Here is a 27846-nt window from a genome sequence, read left to right as displayed (position 1 = left end):
GGATGTTGCCTCAAGTCTCAAAGCTTCCTACCAGCTTGACACCAGACATGCTAGAGAGGTTCTGTATTATGAAAATTAAGCTTAAAACCAGAGCAGACACTGATCCACCTGGAATCTCAAAGCCAGACTTTGCACTTGGCAGGAAGCCGTCAGTTAATAACAAGAAGAAATGGGGACTTTGTCTCAATGATAGTGGACCATGCGCCTAAAGAAAGCATCTGGCTGCAGCAGGACAGGGGACCCCCTCACCCCAAATGTGCTTGCCATGGTTAGTGATATCTCCTCTTCCACTGACTAACCTGGTGTGCTGTTTTCCTCTCTGGAGAGCTCCTGAGGCTGAACAGAAAGCACGCAGGGGTATTCCCATGATTTAGCATCCCAGTGTGGCCCACAGCCTCTCACTGAGCTCCAGGAAAGGGGTTAAATTACCTCGGAGGGCATTAAATTACGCCAGCTGCACCACTAAGGCTCTGGCCTGGGAAAGTGGTTTGTCTTCTTGCACCTGGCACGTCCCTAGGCCAGACAGAGCTAATGTTCTGTAGAGGAGCTCTTAGCACTGAGAAACAGCTGGAGAAGTCCCAACTTTGGCTCAGGCCACCAAAGTGAGCTCTTAAAAGGGAAGAAAGCCAGCCCCAGGTCTTCTGTGATGGTGGCAGGAGGTTGCCCCGCCTGCAAGCTGGAGGAGAAACTCAGCACTGTGGGACAGCTCCTGCTACAGGGTGTTGTTGCTTCCCGCTCGTGGGCAATGCCTTGTCCTTTAGCTCTCTCCTTCACCCTGGATGAGAAGCTCAAGCTCGGGATAAATATTAACCGAACATAGAAACAACCTCCCTGGGAATGCCTCTTTCCGGGGCAGCGTGCCAGGATACAGCAGTGGATCGAGTGTCTTTCCTGTGCACTAGCACTTTTGCATGCAAGGGCTTAGCTGCGGCATACAGAGGTAATGCTGGTTCAGACCAAAGATCCTTCCAGCCCAGTACCACCCAGGGCCAAAAAGTAGTGAAGAAGGGAAGCCTCCTAGCCTCTACCTGTTTGCAGCTCAGGGTTTTACTGAGCCAGCAGTGGCCTTCTGTGTGTTTGGCCACCCTCCACCATTTGTCCTCTCAAAACCGTATAAACTCTTGGTCCAAAGTCCCACAACAAGGTGATCTACAGATTAATTGCACATTCGGGAGGGTGGAATCGAAACCATCCTTTTTAGGGTTGCAGTTGGTATCCCAAGGTTTAGATTAATGCAGAGACAGATGGCTTAATTTAACAAGTAACGTTATGCATACAGCAAAGCTCAGCAAAGGCTGACTCCGAGGTGGAGACACTTGTTTTATCCACAGGCGCCAGCACAGGCAGAGGGAGCTACTGGGCTGTGCAACCAGGTCGAGCTGTTTTCCCACCACAACAGTTGGCTGTGCCAGCACAGATTATCCTTGTGCACTTCATGCAGGGGCATCCTCTGTTCAAAACACCCCCGGCACTGACTGATACTCACTGAAGGTCTTGAAGAGGCCTGAGGGACCTGCGCAGGGCTAAGCTAACCTCTGGGCCCAGCTGGCATCTTGTGACATGAGTTCAGTACTGAAAAGTAGCCCTAAAGCTTGTGGAGCAGAAGGGAAGTAGAGTAGGACCCATGAGGACATGCTAGCTTGGCTCCAAGGTGCAGGCCTGCACAGGCCTTGCAGATTTTCCTGCGTCCACCCCATTTCAGTAAAGAATGACCACAAGTGACTGGTTGGCGGTATGACCAGAGGAAATGGCCCTCAGCAAATACACAAGTGGAACAAAACCAAGAGCTGGTGAAGACACAACAGAAGAGAAACTTCTAACAACCCTGAGATGTCCTCCCCTTCTCCTTTCAACTAAAAATTATTTTCAGAATTTCCTATCAGGGACAACAGCTTGGTCCTTATGTCTTCTTCAGAAAAGTTTATTTTTTAACAGGTCATTATATACCACGTAGACCAATTTATTTATTTACCAGTTTATTTATATACTGTAGACATACATCAGGCTATGATTTGGTCTAATAATGCATGTTTCAAATAGCTTTTTTAAAAAACATAAAGGCAGGATGGAAGAAAAGATTTTTAAGCTGTTGCAAAAGGCTCTAGGAAAAATACAATTGTAAGTATACTTCTAATTTCCATGGTCTTGATTTAAAAGATAATGCCTTTCAGAAGTCCGTAACAGTAGCAAAACTCTGTATTTGTGTGCAACAGTATAAGTAAATTAGATTAGCAATATCATCTGTAAAGAAAAACCTTCTGCCTTTTGAGCTTCTCTAGCTAGGTGGCATCATTTTAAAACCAGTGCATTTTCTTGAGATACTGTGGTAAGACTCCAGTAACACTTTCTTCCCGTCCCGCACTTTCAATGTGTACTACTGTCAGTGACATGCAGGGGATCTACCTCACTATTGCCCATCTATTCACTCTTCCCAAAACCTCATTTCCACTTTGATTACTTCCATACTGTGTGGTTGGCCTCTACAGCTCTCTCCCAACTCAGACTTTTATAATTCTTTGAAACTGGCCGATTTGTCCAGTTGTGCCTAAGGCAGAGTCGAAGCAGACCACGTGTCTCAGGTGAATAGAGGCTGGTGCCATTTCCACTAGAGTCTGTGATCTTGGCTACGGCCCACCTGGCTGAGAACAGTACAGGCTAAGAATGCTTCTTTTCCCTTCCTCTGCAAGCACTGACAACTTTATACCACAAGAGGTTTAAAGGAGGCATCATCCACTGAATGGGCTTGGGTTCGATGTCAGTCTAAAGACGTAGCACAGAGCCCTCCTTACAACGGGGTCTGCTGCATGCTGTCAGTGCCAGCACTGTGGGCACACCTGGAATAAAGCACTGCTCAGCAGGAAAGCGGGACGGCAGGATCTGGCACCACGTTAGGGAAAAGAAGTTGTATTTATCTGAAGCACTTGACTCATCCTGGGTCTGTGGAGGACTGAGCTGCACAGGCAGGGCATCCAGCCCAGGGGATGGGCAAGCCTGGGAGGCAGGGGATCAGGGTGTCAGACTCCATTCCCAGAGGGAGACAGGGCATCTCTGTGTGATAGACCCATGGAGACCAGCTCCTTGGTTCAGGGGAAATGAATGTTTTTTCTAAAGAATATCAAACCCTCTTTTGTGACCTAGTCCAACTGGTTTGCAGGTTCAACCCCACAGTGCCATATTCCATGGGTCAAACATCTTCAATATTGGAAACTCCTACAGAAAAGACCTCCTCCCTCCCATTACGAACAGGAGTCAGAGACAGGGATATCAACGTAGAAACCCAGCACAGGAACATTAACTGTGAGGCAGAGAGAGATGGCCACATACTCATCCTGGCTAAGTGTGAGGTGATCAGAAGACCCAGGTGTCCCCAGTAGTCAAAGTCCCCATAACATTGGGCCCTGCCAGCAGCAAGGCTGCGGTTGGCTTCACACTGAGATGAGAGCTCCTCTGTGGAGCAAACTCACCTCTGGAAGGCACAGTGCTGCCAGGGTCAGGCCATCCCATAGATGGCTCTGCTCAAAGCTAAGCAAATCGGAGAGGTAGCTCCTAGCATTTCCCAGCCAGGCAGGGAGACACACCTTGTGCTCCCATGGACTTCCATAGGAACCAAAATAAACCGGAGAGGCAACTCCGCTCTCCCACAACCCATTTCACTTGTCTGAGCCTGAGTCCCAGGGGAAGATGTCCTCCACCTCCCAGGACATCCTCAAGCCCAACACTCATCTGGAGACAGTGTCATGACTCAGTAACTGCAATGTTAAACACACGCTCTCCTGGCAGGCTAGCCACTGAAGGCACCATGCCTTCAAAGAGCAGGTTTCCTTCCTGACAAATTCAGAAGCTTTAGGTACCAATGAGGAAGTGCTCTCAGTTGATTATTTCTGGTAATTTTACTTGTACATAAAGATCTCTTTCAAGCCTCCATCAGAAAAGGTAGAAAAGCCCTGCCTGGCTGGGTCTTTTGCACCATGTCGACTTCTGTCATGGTACCACAACTGATATTTCCTATGGACTTTCAGCTGTAATCCTGAAGTGCACAGGACAGGGTGGGCTGAATGGGAGAAGTACAGAAGACGATAAAAATCCTTTGACACCTTCCAATCCATTACAAAGTCTGGCTTGGTCCCCAAATGGTCCTATACCTACAGCCTTGCTTCCTGGGGCAGATGAACTCCTGCTGTGACCACCTTTCCCCCTCTGCTCCATCTCTTACAGGCAGTTGCTACTGAAGACCTTCTGCAAGGCGGGAAGGAAGTGATGAGCTCTGTTTTTGTTAAATCTCTTCTTCCTCTTCACTAACAACCTCCTTCAGGTCCTGAAGCCCCTGCTCTGCTCTCTCTTTTACATAGGCTGCCTTGATCTGTTCCAGCTCACACAGCTCTGCCTCCAGCTCTTCCCTGTGCATTGACCGCCGGTTCCTCAGCAGTTTCATGGGGAAGGGGTTTAAGTCATTGAAGGCAATGTTCATCAGCTTCCTACAATGGAAAAGACAGGTCTGGTGAGCCAATTTACTGGCTGGTAACAGATGGCAACAGATATGCCAAGTGCATCCTGGGGCAGGCAAAGAATAGGGCTTCAGATTTCAGCTCTCCGAGCTCAAAAGTCACCAAGCAGCAGTCTTAAAGGAATCACAGCCAATTCCATCTCACACAAATGCCAACCCAAGCAACACTTTAGAGAGTCTTACACCACACCCCCTTTTAAGGTACCAGTGTGCAGCCACCAGTCAGGAGACGGTGGATCCAATGCCAATTCTGATGGCCCCTGGGGGAGGAATATTCCTGATGTTGAGCTCTTCTGATCACAGAAATCTTCCTCTCAGACACATGTTGCCATTAAAGTGAGTGGTGCTGTGTTCCCAAATACCCCAACTACAGCTGAGAGAAACCCAGCAAGTGGCAGTAGAAGTTCCAGCTGCTGCAAAAAGGAGGCTGGCCCAGACTTTGTGGCCTGCTCTGCTATAGCATGCCTTTGCCCAAGCCAGAAAGACTTTAAGTAACACTGTGAGGGACAGTCAAAAAGAGACAAACTGATCCATGTCCCATGGACCTGCCAATGCGCATGCATCTCTCTTAAAAGACTGGTCACAAGTCTTTTTAGGCTGACCTAACAGGCAAGCAAGTACAAGCCCAGGATGGAAGGCTGTCTACAGCCCACAGTCCTACCTGCCATCCGTGATCATTCTCGTGAAAAAGCGTAGGTACTGGTAGATCTCCACGCTGTCATGAATTCTTAGGATTTCCTCCTCATTGTATTTAAAAATTGCAAGAGCATAGCGGAAAATCACCTGGAGGGTTGAAAGATATTTGAGTTAACAAAGTCTTAGGCAGTTGAGGGACCAGGCCCTCCTGGCATGAAACACGGGGTGGGGCACACAGCACTGCAGTACAGGCTGGACACTGGGCTTCTCCTGCTCTCAAAAGGCTGCGTTAGGGCAGGCCTAAAGAAGCACAGAGCTAATCACAAGAGAATGACCCTCTGTAAGCTAATTTACAACCCCAGAGCATACCAGGTCCTCCAAAAGGACTCCATAGGGATTTCACAAGGGTTCTCCAGTTCTCCCTATGCACAGGAGCAATGCAAGACTCAAGTTTTCAGATACTAACTATCTGCCTATCTTCTGCTCCCTGTATCTGTCATACGCTCAGCTGTGGCCACACCACAGAGCAGAAGAAACCATGGCCTGTCAGGGAGCTGTTTCATAGCAGAACTACCTGCTAAAAAGTGCCAGGGATACTGTGCACAGTACCAGGGACTAGGTCTACCTGCCAACAGCAAGTACCCAGGCAACACAGAGGCTGGGAGGCATAAAGGCACCCCACCAAACAGGCAGGATAGGACACGAGGCTCAACCCCACATCTCTTTGACACGTGTGTATGTCCATCACCCTGCCATCATGTCACAGAGGTGGTGCGGATGGGAGGGAGGCCTAGACTGAGAGTTGCACCTTAGTTCCCTCGTACAAGAAGGCATCCCACACTCGCAGGAGGATGTCGCTGACCAGGCTGTCCACAAAGGCCACCAGAAACCAATTGAAGGTGATGAGTGAGACATCAATGCGATACTGCTCAAAATGAGCCATAAGGCGAGGCAGCTTCTCTGACAGGAAGTCTTTGAAGACTCTCTGATCTACCTAAAGTTGACAAAAAAGAAAACAATGACATCCTAGTCAAGAGCAGTCCTGGTGTTGGAGGAGAGGAGTGGTGCAACAGGACAGTGGCCCACGCATGCCACGGTAATCATTGGTGCTGCCTTCTAGCCTAACCACACCTTAGGAAGAGCAGAGCATCCTTTGTCTCCCAACCCTTCAAAATTACTGAGCAGGGTACTTGTATGCTGTCCCCAGTGCAAGGTGTGGAGCTGAAACAGGGCCAAGATACAAGCAGAGATACGTACATTGTTCTCACTCAGAGGATCATATTCCTTCCCAACCTCAGAGTCAAGAGGGAAAATGCTGCCACATCTTCCCGCATTGGTCTTACTAGGATTTTCTGTGATGTCATGAGCATCCACTTGAATGACAGGGATTAAAACCTGCTCAGGTCTGAATGACTGGACATGGCCCAACAGAATAAACACCTAGAATCCCTCTGACTTTGCAAGCAGGACCTGATCTTCTCACTTAGCTTCTCTTTGTGGTCTGAGTACTGTCTATGCTCTGCTTCTGGTTGCATGAGACAAGACACAGATATGCAGTTGGTGAGATCCTTGCCCCAGGTTTATAAAGGCTTCACCTCAGCAAAGCCATAGTTTCATGAGGGGAAGTGCGAAGGAGTAAGATCATGGTAAGGTCTTCCCCTATGCCATATCATACTACTGCCCCAGCTGTGTCAGCCCACTTAGGTGTGGCACAGTGGTACAAACCAGATGAGGTGATATGCTTGGTCTTTAAAATCTGCAAGAGCTAAACCTTAAGTTTTCCAGCCAAGTCAGAGCTTTCACTTTATCAAGCCAACCCACAAAGCATTATCCTAGACCTTCCTCTTTATGTGGGTCCTGGCTAGACTTTCAGAGACCAACCATGAGGTCAGGAAGTCTTTCTAAAAAAGGCTCCCTCAGCTGACAGTCTTTTCTCACCAAATGCAGGGGAGCCTCCATGTCTTCAGTCTGCCATGATTTCCCTGTCAATCACTATTTGTGAAGTATTGAGCGTTGCCTGTTAAATATCACAGCTAACACTCCCTGCTCCGGATAGACATTTTGCTATCTGCACAGTGATTTGGCTGCTTCCTCAGTCTGTGTGTTAGCCTCTCCACTGTCCCAGTAAACATTAGGCAACCAGTTCAGTGGCACAATCAGTCACTCTCAGCTACTGACACTTGTAGCCTCATCTATTGTGGGCCCACAGATACAACCTTCTTCTCTCTAAAAGGACCACAGGCAATAAAGACACCAAGGTCATGGCCAGGCTCACCAGCCTGGGCACTGCTGGCTGTGGGTGGTATGGGCACATACTTACAATTCCATTGAACTATGGGATTTGTCTTGGTTCTGTGTCTGCCTGGGAGGACGCAGTATATCTGACACAAGACAACACATCTTGAAAACCTTGAAATCCAGTGACTTTGAACCAGGAGGGTAAGTTCCTCACAGAACAACATTTTACATCAAATGGCCAGAGAGCTTTCTGATCTGCAGGGAACCCCAAAGCCAGAACTAATGCTGTATTTGATCATGAACTGAGGCAAGTACAGTGAATATAAAAATCTCAGTATTTTCTTCCATCTGCATATGGCACTCCCAAGATAGGGTGCAGTTTCCAAAGAAACATCTGAAGGGCTCCAGAATGGTGCCTTCTTCATATTTAGTTCTACACATGTTGGAATTTGCTGCTTCACCTCTACTAGGCCCTCCTTAAAATAAGTAACTGTGCAATTAACGGGCACCTTCTTTCTGGCTAACCTGACCTTCAAGTGATTACTCAGGAGTGGTGCCCGATTTCCTAGTGCTGGGGATCAATTTTGCTGCTCCTGTGTGTGTAACAACTTTGTACTCTCAAGCCTACAACACCTCTGCAATGGAAGGGATTGCAAGGTGGTATCACAGTCCTGCGAGAAATCAAACACACTGCAAGATGACTGCTTGCTTTTAAACCTTTACCGTAAATCACTGTATCAGAGTCCAAGCAGATATGAGGGTGCCCAGCTCACCTGTGATGTTATCAGTGTGTCACTGTAGTAGTCTGCCGGCATTAGGTTCTCCACAATATGGACTAGGCACCAGAAAGCACTTTCCTCGTCTTCCAGGACCAGGAGGGCAACAGCTGCCAATCTGTGATGGACAAGACACGGTGAGGCAATGCAACACTGCAGGAGGAGACATAGGCCAGCACAGGAACTGGAGAATCCAAGGTTCCTCTTGGCATGTCTCTAGCTCCATGAGTGTTCAAAACATCAAATGTGGCAGGACAGCTGGTCAGAGAGTCAAGTGATCTGTGGGTTTCTGAAGGAACCATGGGGCTGTGATTTTCTTTCCCATGTGCCTCCGTCAGCAAACAGGAAGCATCAAATATGGAACTGGCATGACAAAGCCAGACTCCCCAGCTAATGGGATGTTCTGTAGATCTGCTGAAGTTAGCAGTATGCTGATTTTGGCTATTTCTGTACAGGAAAGAGCTCACTCAGAGATACTCCATATTATGTGACATAGCTCACCTTCCCATACATTATTCTACAGCCCTTACCCCCTTCAGCTCTGACTTACCCCCTTTCAGCCAGACTGGAAAGATGATATTAGATATCAAGGGCTCTCTAGAGTGGAAAATGTCTTTCTGAAGACCATCCAAGAACAACGGGAATACCTTACACAGACTTTCCTCATGTGAAGAGGTCCAACCAGAAATTCCCTTCTTGCAGCGAGTGCCTGGTACCTCTTTTACTTGGCAGCACATGTCTAAGAAGTCTGGTTTTATCTTTCCTATAGCCTTCTTTGGGAAGTGAAAGAAACTTTTAGATTCCCTGAACCTTCTCTTCTCCAGACAGAACAATCCCAGTTTCCTCAGCCTCTCCTCATGTCATTTGCTGCAACTCCCTCATCTCTAACACTTCCTAACGTTTCCTCCAACTCTTCTCAGCAAAAAGGGGAATCACCAGGGTATTCTTCTGCCAAGCACAATAAGACTTGGAAATTCAGCCCCAGCCTCATGCTGCTACTCTGGGACTGCCTCACTCTACCTCCTACAGCTGTTTCTTCCTATTCTGTAACTATGGAAGTTAGTGCATCCTGCTGCTTGCTTGGTCCCAGCAACAACACTGGGTGAAAAAAGACACCAAATGCAGAATTCTGCAGGAAAATACCTAGAGCCAGGACAGAACTCTAGAGAGGCAGGAGCCTGGGGTTGCTTGAATCACAGCCTAGAGTATGTGTCTACACCTTCTCAGTGCTATCCTATGAAGAAGCAGCATACCTGGCTCCTCACCTGTTCAGTCCCTGACAGTATCCAATGGCAGGATTGTGCCAGGAGAATGCCAGCAACACCCTCCGAAGCTTGGGGATGAGCTGGGAGGTGGGAGAGGAAAAATGTTTGTTATTGGTCAGTGTGCGGGGCAGGTCGAGCTCAATCTGCCGGCAGGCAGGGTGCTCGGTGCTCTTGCTTTGCCGTAACAGCCGCTGGTAGTGGTCAGGCAGATGGCTGCAGTGCCGGCTGACAATCCACCTCCAGACCCGTTGCCGATGCTCCACTGGAATGCCACTTCGGATCAGGCTCTTCAGCTCTGCAGAGGGGCTCAGCTCTCCAACACTGTTCCACCTGTCACGGAGGGGCTTCTCCACTACTTCCTGTCTCCGCAGGTTGTTGGACTTTATCTCCAGGGCTTGGATTTTGGCCAGAAGTTTCCAGTCCTCAACTTCATAGTCAGGTACAGTCATAAACCCATACTCGTCATACTCACTGGAGGGTCACAAGGCAGAGGTTAGTTCAAAGGACAGCACTGGTACCTGCGTCAAGGGCCACTCACTGCTTGGGGCCACGCCAACTACAGCCTGCTGCCAGGTTCCTGTCACCCATGTCAGAGCACAAGTACTCATCCTTCACTCCTCTGGCAGCTGCATGTGAAAGCCTGACATGCCCACTGTCTCAGAGCCTCGAAGACAATTGAGAGCCTGCAGCAGTGCCATACACACAGGAACTCAAGGGTAACTTTGCTCTGAGCTACAGCCCAACCTCATCAGACCTCTCTCACCTCACCTGCTTCCCTGCCCCAAAGGGAGTATCTAGTTCAACCTGTGTACCTTCACCCTACTATGTCCTAGTGCACAGACAGTTCTCTAGGAAGGGACTGCAAAGGCTTTGGGGCATCAGACCAAAGAACAGAGATCCACAGTCCCTTCTGATGTCTTCCTGTACACAATGCGAATCTCCTACTGATTGGAAAACACCAGGACCACTGACAATACAGCTCATTGAGGGTTTGTGCATCATCAGTCCACAGGCTGGGATACTTGTAAGATATCATTATATTCTTGACAAAGAGATGAAGCCTGGCTTTGGGGTATCATCTCCAAAGCTACCTGGAGAACCTGCGAGTCTGACCAACCAGATGAAATGGAAACTGCTACAGAACTGGGGCACTAACTGAGCAGAAAGTCATAAACACAAATGCAAGGACCCCCACAGCGCTGGTGGCAAGGCTCGCTGGAGGTCTCCAGTCCAGCCCCCCTTCACTGCAGGATTGTCCCCAGCACTAGAACAGGGCAACAGTGGCTTTGTATGGCTGGGACTAGAAAACCCCAAAGGATGGAGATCCCCTACCTCCCAGGTGGCCTCCTCTCCTACAAAAGGAGTTCATCCTCATGTCCACTGTTTACCTCCCATGTATGCCATGGCTGTTGTCACCTGCCATACTGTCTGCCACTGCCAAGAAAAGTTTAGCTGTACCATCTTTAACTTCTCTTTCCTACAGCGATATGCTGCTATCAGGTACTTATGGTCTCCACTCACTGAACTAAACCAGCCTCCTCAACGTCCACTCCTAGGTCATGGCTCAAAGTTCCTTCTACAGAAATGACCCCAGACCTTTCTTGCCTGTGCATTCCCCTCCACGGCCAGACTCCTACAAGGGTGTGAATATCACTATGCTGCCTCTTACCTTACAGGGTTCAGGTTAAACCCTTCTTCTGCTTCTTCCTTCACATCCCACTGGAGCGCTTCCTGGATGAGGTTCCTCACTAACTCAGCATAGGAGCTGGGCAGGCCAGGCACAGCCTCCTGCAGCTTCCGCAAGACTGTCAGGTATTTGCTCTCCATCTGGCAGTTTCGTGCTTGCAGGCAGGCACACTGATGGGGAAAGAAGAGGGAATGAGCTGGCTCATCGATGGTTCCTCCTGCATTGCCACTGCTCTCTACTGGCCTGGTCTGCACATAAAGTGAAGACTCCTGAACAGCAAAGCCCTAGCAAACACATCCAGCAGCTTTCTACAGTCAGTGGAATTGCAGCCATGAATGAATCACTGTGGTCTATGAACAAGCACAAGCTGCAGTAGCTAGCATGCAACAGAAGTTGCTTATTGAGTGGGAGACCTACTACAGCATCACCTACTTTGGCTACTGCCTTGCATCAGTGGATGGCCATATCCCAGCCAGCTCGGCTCAGGCCACAACCGAAGAGCCACCACTGCAGCTAAGTTCTCTGCAGGCTTTTTCTCTCCTCCTCAGACTAGTTCTCTACTTCACATGGGGCTGTATCCTGACAAAACACACCGCTCCTGGGACTCAGCTATGACCACACCATTTTCAGGATACATGGTAGCACCACCACAGACAAGGTGGCCACATGCCCCTCAGCAACCCCAGTCCCATGGCACTGCTACACAACATTTCTCAAGCACAGGAAGCCCAGCTGAGTTCAAACAGCAGGACAGTCCCTGCCACCACCATACTGCTGGGCACACAGAGCAGAAAAAAAAGAATGAGGACTCTTATCCCCACTCCACAAGTGGGGAACTGAGGCCACCCAGGTGACAAGACTCACCCAATGTCTCATAGGAAGCTCAATGAAGACTCCCGCTCAGTGGGAAGCAGCAGTTGAAAACAAAAACAAAAGAGAAACCACAGAGAGAATTAGGCTGCCTATAGAGGGGACAGAAAGGAGCATGGGATATTGTCGTACTACCACTTTAATCAGCATTTTGCCTCACATTGAGCATGTTGGTCTGATTACTTCCTTTCTGAAGGTTACATCAGTTTCAGGATCAGAGAAGGGCAGTAAGTTAGGAGGTAGGCAGGGTTTCAAAGGACTAGAAACCAAAGAGATATAAGAATGGCAATAACATTTCAGAAGCAGCTTTTTGCCCTGTTCCAGAATCCAAGACTGTGGAGACATACTTTAAAACCCAGGAAAGTAAAACCTAGGGAAAACCCCCAGAACAAAGGCCAGCACACACCACCAGCCTGAGAAGTGGTTCAGGACCAGAAGGTAGGATTAGACAAGTCTGAGAGTAACCAAGTTATGCACACTTACAAGGCTAGAAATAAAACCAGAGCTTAAGAAAACATAAGAACTCTGATCTAGCTGCAGGACCTGGGAGTGCTGCCACCTGGCAGTGCCAAGCTGGGTAGAGAAATCAAGACTAGATGCAGCCAAGGCTCAGTCAGTCTGCCAGCTCTCAGGAAAATTTTCTGATTCCCTACACATAGTGTTGCTTTTTTATTTGTACCCAAAAGCGTAGCTGAAATGGAGAAATCTGGGTTAAGTTTCAACACCCTTAAGACTGAGCTTTGCAGGTATTTTACTTTTATTGAAGAGTGAAAATGATCACGTCTAATTTGGCAACAACACAAAGCAGAAAAAAAGGCCACACTAAAAAAAACACATTGCGAAGAAAGCTTATTCCTGCTGTGTTTTGGACCAAACCCCATTCCAGTGGCAACCTTGGAAAGAAATTAGTAACAGCTCTCACCAAGGAAAAAAAGTAATTTTGCCTTACCTTCATCAGAAGGGCTTTTTCATTCTCAGCAACACTTGTCCAGAGTCGAGTAACCTGGTGGATCTCCGAGTTGAGAAATTGGTTCTGGGTTTTGTATGCATCAATATCATCCTGCCACGAAGCAAAACAGTCACACAAGGAGAGTTCTTGAGGGGCTTGGAATCCCCTCCCAGTTCAGGGACCTCAGGTGTGGATTGTGTTAAGGACAAGAAAATATCTCAACAATTTTGTGTTCTAGGGAGAAGACAGGACTGACTCCCCAAGACAAATATTGCCTACAAAGGAAATCAAGGCACAACATTAAATAGAAGTGTCATGCATAGACAAGACACTTGAAAATGCTAAGTGCGCTTTCTAAGCATGTACATGCTTAGAAAACACAGACGTCTGGGTGATATAAAGCTACAGAAGCACCTAAGTAAGATGAAGAATATATGTGTTTTGTTCTATTTTTTTAAAAACTGACACAAATCTCAGCCCCATGGCTAGCAGCAAAAACAAACACTCTCCCACAACACAGTAAGTGGCTGTTTTGCCAATTCTCCACCCCACGCTAACTGGTCATTATAACTGTGCATATAGTGACATACAACAGGCTGGATTTTAAAGACCAGGATGTATTGGGAAACTGTTTGCAAGAGGAAAACACAGAGGAACAAAGTAGTGAAGGCAGCAAGTGAGACTGCAGCTGTGAAACAAGAGAAGAGCAAAGAAAGAGGCACGCACTGAATGGTGACACGAAGTCAAACAAAACAGGCTCTGAGCTGAAGCTGAAACTGACCCAGATGCTTTTGAGCACCCTATTGGTATCAAGCGAGTCCCTTCCAGCCTGTCTCTGGTTTGGAGACACATGGAGCAACTAACAGAAGTATATTCTGTGCTTCCCACAAGGAACACCCTCCCACTGAACCAGAGGGCAACAGAAATGGGAACCCCCAAATGACCTGTGCCATCTCACACACCTTCAGGTGCGCAATCTCCTCCTGCTGCTTATACAATGTCTCTGCAGTGATAGTGTTGGCTTCTTGCAGGGGGTCAGAGAGCTCTCGGGCCATCTGCTCCGTCAAGGCCATGATGACTTCCTGTTTGGCGTGGTTCTTCTCCATCAGAAGCTGCACGTGCTCTTTGAGTTCCTGGATGTGGCTGTCTCTCAGAGTCAGCATCTGCTCCAGTTCCTTCTTTTCTTGCTCAAGAGCTTCCAGTCGACTGGTGAGATCTGCGATTTGTCTCACTTTGTGGCGCACCAGCTCCAGCCTGTCCTTATCTTCTGCTGCAGTGAGATACATGCTAGATACTCGCTTCTCATGCTGGGCTGCCTCCAGAGCTTTGTGGAGAAGTTTAACCAGCTCCTGGAAAGGGAATGCAAAGCCATTACACCACAGTGCTGCCCAAGGCAATGGCAGCACGGACAGCACAGACCCAACCAGTAATGAATGAACAGTGAAAGGTCCTCAGGATCTTGAAATTGACTCCTTTCAGAAGCAAAACTGAATGCAGCAATCTTGAAATCACAGTGCTTCCCCAGTAGAGAAGCTCTGCTCTGAGCTGGGCCTGAAAGGTCTCTGGAGCAGGCCACAGATGCCTTGACTTTAGGTGGATTGCTAACAGACAAGTTGCTGCTCACACTGTCTGAATTCTGAATTTCTACAATGATCCTTCTTGGGAGGCCCAGCAGAGACCAGAGAAGCTGGAGATCTGGTCAGAAGTCTGGTAAAACAGGAGGGAGGGAAATAATGCAGTCTGCATCCATTTGTGCTACCAGAAGCAAACTGCTGTATCCATTTTAACCTTCCCTCTGCCAGAGTCCTCCCTCACTCGATCCCACATGAAAGAACAAAAGCTTGCCCCAGCAACATGCCGCTGATTCAGACTCTGCCATCTCAGCCATTTAAGGAAGCAAATCAAGGATGCAACTGATTGCCCACCATGGGACCTGGCTCTCCTGCCTCTTCTGCTGGAAGAGCTACCAGCATCATTAGTGGAGACCCTGGCGTTGCTCCATGCTTGTGAAGTATCATTTAGGAGAGACAGCCCTTGCAGTGATCCATGTGCTGACTTCAACAGTCAAATCACTTCTTAATGGTGGATCACTGTTCAAAAAGAATGACCTGCTGTTAACAGCATGACTCAGCCTAGCAGCTCCTGCCAGTGTCACAGTACATAATCAGGGCTGTACTTCGTACATTCACTGAGCAATAAAGACACACCAGCAAGACACTTGCAGAGCGCACTTGGATTTGTTTTACCTCCCTTTTACAGCCCATCTGCTAGCTGCACTTCCTAGCAATGGCTGAGGGACAGCCCATTCTCCCTTGCGCTGGGCACAATCAGGCACATACAAAGGGGTAATACCAGGAGCTTCAACTGGTCCCCAGTGAGTGCCTGCTGAGGACTTCCCAGCCTCACACCAAGGTATAAGGGAGTCCCTGTGGCCAGTCTCAGGGCCCTGCACGTAGAAGTAGCAGACTCTTCGCCACACTCACCTTCTGTGACTTGACTTCCTCTGTGAGTGTCAGGATCTGTTGCTGTAGGACACTCACTTTATCCATTGGGTTCCTCTCCCTGGGCAGTTCTTCAGACAAGCCTGGGAAGCCACTGTTCATCCACTTGGCTTTCCTGACCCAGTTCAGCCTGGGCTCCATCCTTCCATCCTCCAGGATCCCCTCCTTAACTGGAGAGAAACAGGGTTAATTTACACAGAATTGGGTTGCTACTATGGACTCCTGAGTCTTGCTATGGGAGGACTCACAACAGGTCAGCAGAGAAGACTGACACACAGGACAAAGCAAATTGACCTGCTGGGACCCACAGGCTTGAAGCACAGACAACTGGGATCACCACAGGCACCCCCAGAATAAACAAAGCTGTGATGTTTTATGGTACCTGTTAACCCACCTTGCACCCTGCCCATCTATCTTGCACACAGCAAATTCAAGTTACCATAGTGGAGAGGTAAATTCCCAAGTATGCACTGGAGCTGCTGAGCTTAACCTGTGACCATGCAGCAATTTAACTTCTACCTCAAAGAAATACCAGTATTGGCTGGCACCATGGATGATATTTTTGCTTCTGCAGAAGGTTCCAGAGGTAGGAGAGAGACAGATGCAGCCTGAAGCAGAGCCAAAAGAGTCAGTCTTGTGCCAACAACACGGGAAGGGACCTGAGACAATGTGATAGAGTTTTCATGTCTCATGACAACTTGCCATCCTCTCCCTCCCTCTCCTGCTAAGTCGGACTCCCTGCTAGAAGGCATCACGCTCAGACCACCTCACACAGTTCAGTAACAAGCACCTGCACATCCTGCCTCCAATTCTGCTTTTTGCTCCTCATCTGGGTTCTCAGGATGCTCCTGGAATTCACTGAAGCTAAAGATGTTCCCATTGTTTCCCCAGAGCTGCTTGGAGCCACAGATATTGTAGACAGTGTTTCTGAAACAAGAAGAGATCAAGACAGCCTAGTGAACAAGACAAGTCATGATCACTGCAGTCAGTGCATATTCAAACTATTCAACGCCTTACCTCTCCTCATATCCTACCCCTCCTCCCAAAACCTATCTCCTTCATGTGCTGAGAAAATGAACTGTTCACGGCACCGGTGGATCTGAGGGGAGCAAGGTTGTAATAGGTGTAAATCAGGAAGGTGCCACAAAATCAGTACCAGCACAGCAATGTAAATCAGCTGGAGACTTTCCCCATGTGCTTGAGCCCTGTACATAAATGCATCCGGCTGGACAGAGGGATCTAAGGTAACAGTAGACCAACCGCATCCCTCCCTTCCCTCTCTTCCTCCCTCTCCTCCTTCCTTCCCCCCCTCTCTCGCTTGCCCTCTCTCCCTCCCTTCCCTTCCTTAACTCACCACAGAAATCCCCAGGTGCCAAGAAAAGCTCAGCTGTCTATAGCACAGCCAAAACTGCCACAATGATCACATTTGAAGCAGCCACAGGTCTTGTGCTCTGAACCACATTTAATAACTTTGCCACAACAAACTCAATAGACTTCGATGCAGTAAAGAGATTCAGGAACAAAACTGCAATCAGACCCGGAACCAGTTTGTTACAGCTGCTGCTATCAGATACTGCCAGAAGCACTAAGAGATGACTTTACAGCATCATGCAGAACCACAAATGCAAAAGTATTTTCTGTAAAACCTATAGAGGAAAGTGAGACAGTTGCCTATCTCTATCCAGGTCTTTTCCCTTCTCCTCCTGTGTTGTCCATCAGCTCAAATAAAACAAGCCCCTTTTTTTGAGATCTACAAAAGACTCAGTGTCAGCTACTTCCTAACTGTAAATGAAGTTGGCATTTAGATATTATTCTCCTTTTGCCTTGTTACTGTAAGACTCCACAGCAGAAAAGCAGACATTTCTGACCTCAGGGAACATATTGGTACATAAGATCAGCAGACCTTCATTCCATGTAGTCTGCAGTTGGCACTCATCCAATGCAACTTCCTTACTTTTCTCTACTTTATGCTGCACTTTGTTTTTCCTCTGACACAACAACAGCCCAGGGATCTGATGAACTTAGCTGAAATCAGACATGCTACACTCATGAAGACCCAGCCTGATAGTGATAGAGCCTGAAGAAATGTTCACAGAACCAGGAGATCAATACAATTTGAAGCTGAAAAGAGGCAATTGTTATTCAAGCTAACAAAAGCAAGGCTGGGGAGGGGGGAGGAGATACGATCATATTATTTTCAGTCAAAGTGAGGAGGAGAGAGTGCATAGCCTGAAAAACAGTACAGCTGACTCTGATCCTCTTTGGTCCTATGGGGGATCTTTCTTCTTACCGGCATCAGATTGTAGCCACAGTAGCGGTAGTAAAAAACTATAGCCAACCTCCCCACGAAAAACATTTGGCAGGTGCCAAGCTACCTACCACACCTGTGGCCACATCCACATTTTTGGTTATATGTAAATAAGTGACTAGGACACATTTAAGGAGATATTGATGGGGATTGTCTTTGTGCAACTGTAACAGCCCAAGGCTTGTAACTTGTAGCCCTGATGGAGCTACACATTACAACTGCAGATAGCCGCATCATTCTAGGCAATGGGAATATTCACATACTTGAAACTCAGCAAGGAGTAGCAAGCTGTGCAGTGTCAGGCAAATATTACAGGCTCAAGCACATTTTGCTTGGAGTTCCTGCTTTAGAGAGTGCACTACATTGAAAGACCTTTGAAACCACTGGAAAGTGCTAATGGGCTTCTATCACTAGCCTACAGAGCACAGCTCAACCTGCCCATGTGCCCTTCCAAGAGCGATGTGCAGATGCATCGCAGTAGGCATGCAAACCACTACCCACACTGAAGAAAGCTTAACCAAGCCCTAGGTCTGCCACTGGGATCTTTGCCTAGAGAGCTAGATGATGTGAAATGCATTGGAACAGGGGGATGTGAAAGACCCTCCAGCAGGAAGTTTACTTTCACCTGGAATATCCTTCAAAAAGCTGTTTCATAATTTTTCCACCTAGGCAAGAGTCCTATTTCACACAATACAGACAGGCAAGGAAGGCACAAAGTGGCAGGCCAGCATGTCAACTGCACTGCAGCTCTCCTCATGCACTTACTGTATCTCTGTCCAAGGGTGCTTAAGGGAGATATTCTGCAAAGCAGTAGATGTTTGGGGTGCAGGCAAAGACGCTGCCTTTAAACCCACTGCTTCTGTTGGTGTTTTCACCGGAGGCAGAAAGTCTTCATTGTCAACAACATCTATGTAAAAACAAACCAGGACACAGAAGCAACTGAGCAAGACAGAATTCCATTGGACTTTGGCTCCTTCATGTAACTTGAGAGCCACAACATTTTACTACAGGTATACATTCCATGTTCAACTGGCCAGGTGGAACAGGGACAGCAGAGCAGGTTTCCTTAGTTTTACATCAACTTACAGAAGGTTCCATGTACAAATAGAGTCATCTATTCAAGGACAATCAAGTGACTTCAACCATTTGTATGTGAGAATGACTAACCCTAAACAATCAAACTTTAACCCCCTTAAGGAATAAGGAAGGGAGCTGTTGCTGTTCTTTCCCCACATCCCAAACAGTGTTTGATAGTTTTAATGTGCAGATACCACTCCACAAACACGGTTTGTTACCAAATTATTGCCTGCTGTAGCAAAATGCCAAGGTACCCAGAACCTTTTAGAGCAGACACTTACTAGGGAGGGGGTTATTTGTTTCAAACAAAATGTGCATCTAGTCATAACTAAACAGGTGGACATCCTGCTTGTGCCCTCGCCTGATCCACTGGCCTGTGTACTCCCACTGGTAGGAATGCAGATCTTCATTCCACCACCACTGAAAAAAAACTTGCTTGCTGTAAATTTCAGAGGCTTTGCAAGAGGAAGGGTGTATACCAAATATGCACACTTCATATGCGTGAGGAAAATCAAGAGGGAATTCATGATCATAAGACACCTGAGCGTCTCCAACCACATGCTGGGGATTAGGACATATACGATTCACATTCATCCATAATAAGGCCAGAAGTTCCAAACATTGACCAAGCATTGATAGTTGGCACCTGCATTTAAAAACGTGGCCAAAACCTCTGCTCACTTACAGATGAGAAGCACCATTCATCATGGGGCGGGGGGGGAGGGTGCGGGCCGAAAGCAAAAGAAAGGCTGACATAAGCGACACCTACTTGTTCTGACAGCCAGAGGTTCATTCACAAGCTGGGAGCTGCCCACAGGAAATCTGCTCTGAGCATTGCAAAATTCCCAACGTCTCATTTGTAGCTGCTGCAGCCAGTACATCATTGCCTGTTTGCTGATTGCCTAACAACACAAAACAGGAAGGGGAGGGGAGTAATCTCATCAGCATGAGACACATCCTGAAGGGCTGACCACCACTTTGCTGCCCAAGTCAGCAGACATAAAGGCCAGCTGTGTCAAGCCTATACTATATCCTCTGGTCTAACACTGATTTGGAAGGACAGAGTAAATCTTCAGCACAGCCTCAGTAACAGAATCTCAGTGGACCACTGACCTAATTTTAAACATTTTTTGGTTTACTATGCTCCAAGGCTAAGCAGAAATGTCACAATTATTTTAGCCAGGAATCACCCACAGGGCTTCTTAATAGTGATTTTCACAGAGATAAAAATCTAGCAAAGGTTCCTGCTGAAGCAACCATTTTAGACAGGGGAGCTCATTTCTGTTCAGCAAATACCATGTGGACTGCAGGACTCCTCAATGATTTTCATTCATCACCCAGTTCAGCTTTTACTCCTTTTCTGTTAAACAACAGCCATCTCACAGGTAATGGAGTCCCAGTCTTGCCAAAACAATACAAGTAATTTTGGTCCAAATGGTAACAGTCCAGGCTGGGAGGACTAAAGTGAAACTCTAGCTAAGAGGTATCTTAGCAGAGATGTGTCTGTCCTGATTGGGAATGTTTCGTAACATCCCCCACAAGAAGATGCTGCCCCTTACCTTCAAAGTAAAAACTCTGCTTGGTGTTCTGATCTCAAAAACCCCTTCCCCATTTTCCACCTTGCAGTCAAAGCTGGCGCTGGAGAGATCGATAGACCCCAAAGGGTTGATGTCCTGTGCAGTTCTGTAGTATAGTAAATGACATTTGTTTTCATCGTAAAAGAACCAACGAGACTTCCAGGTCTTGATTGGCCCCTTGATGCCCAACTTATTTAAATAGCCGCAGAGTTTTTTTCCAGATGTTTCTCTGCTGGGTTTCAGCTGTACATTTTCCAGTTCTCCAGAAGAGGAAAGCAGGTCTTTCTGTTTCGCTGAGGCTCCATTGCTCCTGTTATCATCTGGATTTGACTCCACTAAATTGCCTGGAGCGGCAAGGCGACAAGCTCCGCATTCTGATCCTTTTTTCATCTCTTTCAGGAAATATACTCAGAATCAGATTGAAACAGGAAATTCTTGAGGTAAATAAGTAACAGCAGATCTTGACTATATCATCATTGTTATAGAACCTGCAGCAAATGAAAAAGGAGGAATAAGCTCAGGTCTGGCATACAACAAAAAACATTCCCTAGCTTTCAAACTGCCCAGCCAAGGTCTCTGACTTCTACTTTTGGTCACTGCTCCCTGCCTTCCTCGGCTCAGATGACCTCTATATATCTGTTTTCTCCGTGTTCCATTCCTAAATTAGCCTGGACTGGCAGCCAAGAAGCAGTACCACAATCTCTTGAGTGAAAAATAAGTACAGTCTGTGGGCATACCTAATCAACAGCAATAACCAGGGCATTTGAAGCCACAGACAACAATGTTAAGTTAACAGTTGCAGAAAACATGGCAAGATAACAAGCACGGGGGGGGCAAATAGAATCATAGAATCGTTTAGGCTGGAAAAGACCCTTCAGATCATCAAGTCCAACCCTTAACCCAGCACTGCCAAGTCCACCACTAAACCATGTCCCTAAGCACCACAGCTACACATCTTTTAAATACTTCCAGGGATGGCAACTCAACCACTTCCCCTGGGCAGCCTGGTCCAATGCCTGATAACCCTTTTGGTGAATAAATTTTTCCTAATATCCAATCTAAACCTCTCCTGATGCAACTTGAGGCCTTTCCCTATTGTCCTATCACTTGTTACTTGGGAGAACAGACCAACACCCACCTCACTACAACCTCCTTTCAGGTAGTTGTAGAGAGCGACAAGGTCTCCCCTCAGCCTCCTTTTCTCCAGGCTAAACAACCCCAGTTCCCTCAGCCGCTCTTCAGAAGACTTGTGCTCCAGACCCTTCACCAGCTTCGTTGCCCTTCTCTGGACACGCTCCAGCACCTCAATGTCTCTCTTGTAGTGAAGGGCCCAAAACTGAACACAGCATTCGAGGTGCGGCCTCACCAGTGCCAAGTACAGGGGGACAATCACCTCCCTAGTCCTGCTGGCCACACTATTTCTGACACAAGCCAGGATGTTATTGGCCGCCTTGGCCACCTGGGCACACTGCTGGCTCATATTAAGACAGCTATTGACCAACAATCCCAGCTTCTTTTCTGCCAGGCAGCTTTCCAGCCACTCTTCCCCAAGCCTGTAGCGTTGCATGGGGTTGCTGTGACCCAAGTGCAGGACCTGGCACCTAGCCTTGTTCAATCTCATACAATTGGCCCCAGCCCATTGATCCAGCCTGTCCAGGTCCCTCTGTAGAGCCTTCCTCCCCTCCAGCAGATCAACACTCCCACACAACTTGGTGTCATCTGCAAACTTACTGAGGGTGCACTCGATCCCCTCATCCAGATCATTGATAAAGATATTAAACAGAACTGGTCCCAACACAGCCCTGGGGGACACCACTTGTGACCGGCCACCAACTGGATTTAACTCCATTCACCACAACTCTTTGGGCGCAGCCATCCAGCCACTTTTTAACCCAGCGAAGCATATGCCCGTCCAAGCCATGAGCAGCTAGTTTCTCCAGGAGAATGCTGTGGGAAACAGCGTCAAAGGCTTTACTAAAGTCTAGGTGGACAACATCCATGGCCTTTCCCTCATCCACTAAGCAGGTCACCTTGTCATAGGAGATTAGGCTAGTCAAGCAGGACCTGCCTTTCATAAGCCCATGCTGACTGGCCCTGATCACCTGGTTGTCCTGTATGTGCCATGTGATGGCATTCAAGATGATCTGCTCCATAACCTTCCCTGGCACCAAGGTCAGACTGACAGGCCTGTAGTTCCCCGGATCCTTTTTCCAGCCCTTCTTGTAGATGGGCCTCACATTTGCTAACCTCCAGTCAATGGGGACCTCCCTGGTTAGCCAGGATAGCTGATAAAGCATTGAAAGTGGCTTGGTGAGCACTTCCGCCAGCTCCCTCAGTGCCCTTGGGTGGATCCCATCCAGCCCCATAGACTTGTGTGTGTCTAAGTGGTGTAGCAGGTCACTATTTCCCCTTGGATTATCGTGGTTTCATTCTGCTCCCCATCCCTGTCTTCCAGCTCAGGGGGCTGGGTATCCAGAGAACAACTGGTCTTACTATTAACGATTGAGGCAAAGAAGGCATTAAGTACCTTAGCCTTTTCCTCATCCTTTGTCACTATGTTTCCCCCCACGTTCAATAAAGGATGGAGATTCTCCTTAGCCCTCCTTTTGTTGCTAATGTATTTATAGAAACATTTTTTATTGTCTTTTACTGCAGTAGCCAGATTAAGTTCAAGTTGGGCTTTGGCCCTTCTAATTTTCTCCCTGCATAACCTCACAACATCCTTGTAGTCCTCCCAAGTTGCCTGCCCCTTCTTCCAAACATCATAAACTCTCCTTTTTTTCCTGAGTTGCAGCCAAAACTCTCTGTTCAGCCAGGCCAGTCTTCTGCCCTGCTGGCTCATCTTTCAGCACATGGCCTGCTCCTGCACTTTTAAGATTTCCTTCTTGGAAGAATGTCTGGCTTTCCTGAACTCCTTTGCCCTTCAGAACTGCTTCTCAAGGGACTCTGTCAACCAGGCCCCTAAACAGGCCAAAGCCTGCCCTCTGGAAGTCCAAAGTAGCAGTTCTGCTGACCCCCCTCCTTACTTCTCCAAGAATTGAAAACTTCTATCATTTCGTGATCACTCTGCCCAAGACAGCCTCCAACCATCACATCACCCACAAGTCCTTCTCTGTTCGTGAACAACAGGTCCAGCGGGGCACCTTCCCTAGTTGGCTCACTCACCAGGTCTGTCAGGAAGTTGTCTTCCACACACTCCAGGAACCTCCTGGACTGTTCCCTCTCTGCTGTATTGTATTTCCAGCAGACACCTGGTAAGTTGAAGTCCCCCACGAGAACAAGGGCTAGCGATTGTGAGACTTCTCTCAGCTGCTTATAGAACATTTCGTCTGCCTCTTCATCCTGGTTGGGTGGTCTATAACAGATTCCCACCCTGATATCTGCCTTGTTGGCCTTTCCCCTAATTCTTACCCATAAACACTCAACCCTATCGTCACCATCATTAAGCTCTACACAGTCAAAACACTCCCGAACGTACAGGGCTACCCCACTGCCTCTCCTGGCATACTCAGGTCTCCTGACATACTCAGGTCAAGGGATTTCAGGTAAGTGTATCCTGGCATTTCCACTGAATGTTCAGCTAGTATTTTAAACCATGGTGTCTGGAAAAAAATCCAGCCTCATGCAGCATCCTTATAAATCATTGTGTCAGCTGAGGATTGCTGTTGAAAAGCCTGCATGCTGTGTGTTAGATCTCCAATCCATCATATGATTGATTATGCACCAGAGAAAGTAATTCTGTGATCCTTGCAAAAGAGACTTGATTGCTCAGTGGCCAAAGTAACCTGCTGGGTTCCCAAGAGGAACACAATGTGCAAGGGAAAAATAGAAAAATAAGGCTGGAAGGGTTCTGTGGAGATCTCTAGTCCAACTTCCCTCTCAGAGAAGGGGCCGACCTCAAGGCTGTTGCCAGCTACTCAGGTCCACATTCCGATGAATTTTGATCATATGCAAGGATGGCAATTCTGCCATGTTTCTGGGCACTTTTTCAAGCGCTTAGCCATATGGCAGGTGTGATTTTTTGCTCAGAGCTGCAGACACCCGTGCCCCTTGTATAAAGAAAGCTAACAACACTCCAGAAAAATACCTATAAATAATTTCTTATATTTTTTCTTAAGTAAAAACATGGTTTAAAGATCAATAAATGAAAAGACTACCAGACATTCCAGTTCAGACACTAATGTATCTGAAGCAAATAAATTGTTGCAGTGTTAAGTTAGTGGGAATCCAACTGCAGACACAAAACTATTGAACACAACAGCCAGCTGTGTGACAACAGGTGAATAGAGATTAATACAGTGGAGCACACAGAGATGTTGCCCAAGCTCACGCTCTTACGAATGACTTATCCTCATGACTGAAAGAAGGCTTACCCATCCTAGCACTGGCTAAGCCCCATCATGTTTACTGCTGGCCCCTCATGTTCCCACATTAGCTTTTTAGACGACTATAGATAACATTCATTCGTTTTGAAAAGCTACTGAACTTCTTATAGTTCACTCCCCTGACACCACGGATCCTGCTGATGAACACATTCACAAATGCCAGGAGCAAGCACACTTCATGAAAGGTGCTGCCTCAGCTAAGCTTCTGAAACACCCAAAAGCTTCATTTCCAAGCTAATTTTGCCTGGCACAACAGAACCATCATCAGGATGAAGAAGCAGTCTCAACTCTCCCTAACAGACCCTCGAGCTTTTATGGCAGTACCAGCATAAGGACCTCCTGTATCATCTGAAGGCTCCATCACACTTCTACCTCTTGCCAGCATAATGGTCCACGGGTCCACACCATGAACAGGATCAAATAAGCATTTTGGGTTCAAACACCAAGTTATAAGGAGTCTTGTCAGGTCTGCATTGCAAAGCACTCTAGAGGAGAAGATCTCACCTCCTTAAGAGAAGCGGAGAGATGCCCCTGGAAGTCACCGTTTGCTGTCGTAGAGCTACTGCTGCAGGCACCACCAAGCAGGTAACCACAGCCTCCAAAACAAATCCAACAGCAACAGAAAAGGTGCTTCTGCCCCAAGTTTCCCTCGGTCCAGTTGCTGCCTGAGAACTGTCTGAAAGAGATATTTAGGTGAAAGCAGCTCTGACACTGACTCATCAATGAAAAAGAGAAGATCAGAGTGAACCCTGCACAGACCCTTTCTGGAGCTGCTGATGTTAGCAGCACAAGGCAGCCCCCCCGCCCCTCCCCGTGCCTCCCCCAGCGCCGCAGAAGCGCCTCCCAGCCCAGCTGCACCGTGCTAGGGCACAAGCGGGGGCTGCTGGAGCCTGGCACAGGGCTGCGCTGCCCGGCGCGTCGGGGACCGGACCCTGGCACCACTTGTACCGCCCGGCCCGGGGCGGGGGGGACCTCAGCGCCAGGCTGGAGGGGGCATCCGGGCCGCTGGCCGGAGGATGGCGGGGGTGGGGTGGTGCGGGGGACCCGCAGCCCCGGCCGGGGGTACCTGCTCCGGCCGCACCGGCTGCGCCGGCCGCCGCCGCCGCCCCGCGCTTCCTGCCGGGCCGGTTTGGCAGCGGGGCCCGGCGCGGCGGGGCGGGGCGCGGCGCAGCCCGGGGAGGGCGGCAGGCACGGGGGAGCGGAGCAAGAGGGGTGCGAGGCGGTGGACGCCAGCTGCAGCCGCGGAAAAAATAGTAAAAAAAAGGACATTTCAGCCGGGCATCGGGAAGAAAATGATTCATCAGGGTGATGCAGCACGTTGAAAGCAAGCCCAGAGGGGGACAGCTCATGGGCTGGAGGGGACCAGCAGGTCCCATTTGCTAGGAGGGACGCGCCCCAAGCCTGCAAAACCTCCGGGGCAGTGGATGCAGACCCTGTGGGTGCAGTCAGCTGGGGCAAATCGGGTAAGGCAAACAAATTTCACACAGTAAAAACGGTGGTACTTGGTGCCACAGGAGATCGGAGGCTGGTAGGATGAAGCTGGGCCAAAGGATCTAGACTGACCCCTGAAAAAGCCTCCAGAAGAGGTACTGCAGGGAAGAGGGGTGTCAGAGACTGTCCTAGCCCAGCGGCACAGGTCCTGGGGCAGCGCAGGGGGTCGGGGCACACAGCACAGCCAGGCTCACACGCTCTCTGGCAGCTGCCTTTCCTCCTGCCGGCACTGCCAGACCCTGCTGGGCTTGGCTAGTGCTGAGCAGGCCTGGGAAAGCACTTCTTACGCCCTGTCCCCAGGATAAGGAGTCTCTATGGCTTTGACTTTCTCTGCGTGCAGCGATAGCTGAGCCTTGATGATATGACTCATTTCTTGTTGGTCTCAAGAAACCCCTCTCTGCATTTAGCCAACTTTACTGAGTTTCATTACCAACTTTAGCCAAGTTTAGTACCTGAGCAGCAGGAAGCAAAACTGTCCAGAAGTCTGGTGGCCCATCCGTCCACTGGCCTAAACTCCTAAACTATAGCACACATGGAGCGGATTACAGCATGCAAACTCTACACATTTCTGCAGCCAAAACTGATATGACCCAAATTTGGCTTGCATGGTGGCTGGCCATTAGACTGGATCAGCACTGATGGAGTCTAGCTCCACTAGGCAAAATGGGGAAGTGTGAAGGCTATACCTGTGATTGAATGAAGTCCTTCTCCTCTCTGAAGCCTGAGCTGCCTTCTCCTCCCCCTCGGTGGCAGCTAGAGGGAGAGGACTGAGTGTGACACAAAGGGTGGTATCAGGACAGCACTGGCCTGTCTACGTGTAGGCTGCCCTAGAAGCGCCTTAAGTCTCATCTGGAGTTCCTCAACTGGTTAGTACCAGCATGGCTGCAAAATAACCATCCCGCTCCCAGTGTTACCTTATACACTGGTACAGACAAATGCAACCGCATAAAGAACCGAGCTGGTGACACAGCACTGGTTTTGTTGTCTAAACCACAACCCCACGCGGCTTCCAGACCCAGCACGTGCTGCATGACTCACGAAAGGGAAGGTAGTTTAGGACCAGCAGCAAAAGCAGCGCAGGAGGAGTGCAGGGGTGCCTGTCATGCAGCCACCACAGACCCACCTGCTCCACGAGGGTCCCAGTCTGACACAGGTAGAAAGTGCCAGCCCTTCGCCCCGCACAGCCGCCGGTGTCACGGCAGGCCAGGAGAGATGCTCGGGGAGGGGCTCAGCAAGAGACCTGACAGGAGCAGCAGGTGACAGTAAGCGATCTGCACTGAACACGGGCGACACTGCCAGGTCGGCCTGGCCCTGGCGGCATTGCCGGGCACAGCATTTTCCGGTGGCAGTGCCCCCCAGCCCGCACCAGGAAGGCTCCTGGGAAGGGTTTGATGCGAGGCCGCGGTGCGGAGCGGGAGATGGCGGCGGCCGCGCCCAGGGGGAGCCGCACTCCCGCTCCTGTCAGGCGCGCCGTCGGGGACCTGCGCCTGCACAGGCGGGCTGCGCATGCGCCCTCCGCGCACCGCGCCTGCGCCGGTCTGCGCCTGCGCCCTCCGGACTGCGCCTGCGCCCGCGATCCGCG

General features: G+C 48.8%; 2 protein-coding genes across 5 annotated transcripts in view; one reads left to right on the top strand and one right to left on the bottom strand.

Annotated features, from left to right (window-relative positions):
- Positions 1-27846, top strand: part of ELP1 (elongator acetyltransferase complex subunit 1) — a 251155-nt gene that overhangs the window by 190915 nt on the left and 32394 nt on the right. The window lies entirely within an intron of this gene.
- On the bottom strand, positions 1977-27800 carry TBC1D2 (TBC1 domain family member 2). 4 transcript variants are annotated; one of them, XM_075526295.1, is made up of 16 exons: positions 27388-27800; positions 26717-26780; positions 25271-25449; positions 20371-20866; positions 19581-19713; positions 18500-18641; positions 16217-16353; positions 15409-15596; positions 13888-14274; positions 12926-13036; positions 11089-11276; positions 9420-9890; positions 8152-8272; positions 5949-6134; positions 5166-5287; positions 1977-4475 (listed from the first exon to the last, which is right to left on the bottom strand). In XM_075526295.1, exons 4-16 carry the CDS (start codon positions 20776-20778, stop codon positions 4274-4276), a joined length of 2796 nt encoding a protein of 931 aa, XP_075382410.1. In that variant the 5' UTR covers positions 20779-20866; positions 25271-25449; positions 26717-26780; positions 27388-27800; the 3' UTR covers positions 1977-4273. The 4 variants fall into 4 exon arrangements, with proteins under 4 accessions (XP_075382410.1, XP_075382409.1, XP_075382411.1 ...); XM_075526294.1 differs by lacking the exon at positions 26717-26780; XM_075526296.1 differs by lacking the exon at positions 26717-26780 and having other exon boundaries at positions 25271-25445.

This window comes from Mycteria americana, chromosome Z, assembly GCF_035582795.1.
Source record: "Mycteria americana isolate JAX WOST 10 ecotype Jacksonville Zoo and Gardens chromosome Z, USCA_MyAme_1.0, whole genome shotgun sequence".
NCBI lineage: Eukaryota > Metazoa > Chordata > Aves > Ciconiiformes > Ciconiidae > Mycteria > Mycteria americana.
This window is presented reverse-complemented; position numbering and strand designations above follow the sequence as displayed.

Coding starts and splice junctions, on each gene's coding strand:
- TBC1D2 (XM_075526295.1), bottom strand. CDS start 20,778: ATGAAAAAAGGATCAGAATGCGGAGCTTGTCGCCTTGCCGCTCCAGGC. Junction 19,714..20,370: donor GCAGAGTTTTTACTTTGAAG/GTAAGGGGCAGC, acceptor TTGTGTTGTTAG/GCAATCAGCAAACAGGCAAT. Junction 4,476..5,165: donor AGAATGATCACGGATGGCAG/GTAGGACTGTGG, acceptor TTTCCATTGTAG/GAAGCTGATGAACATTGCCT.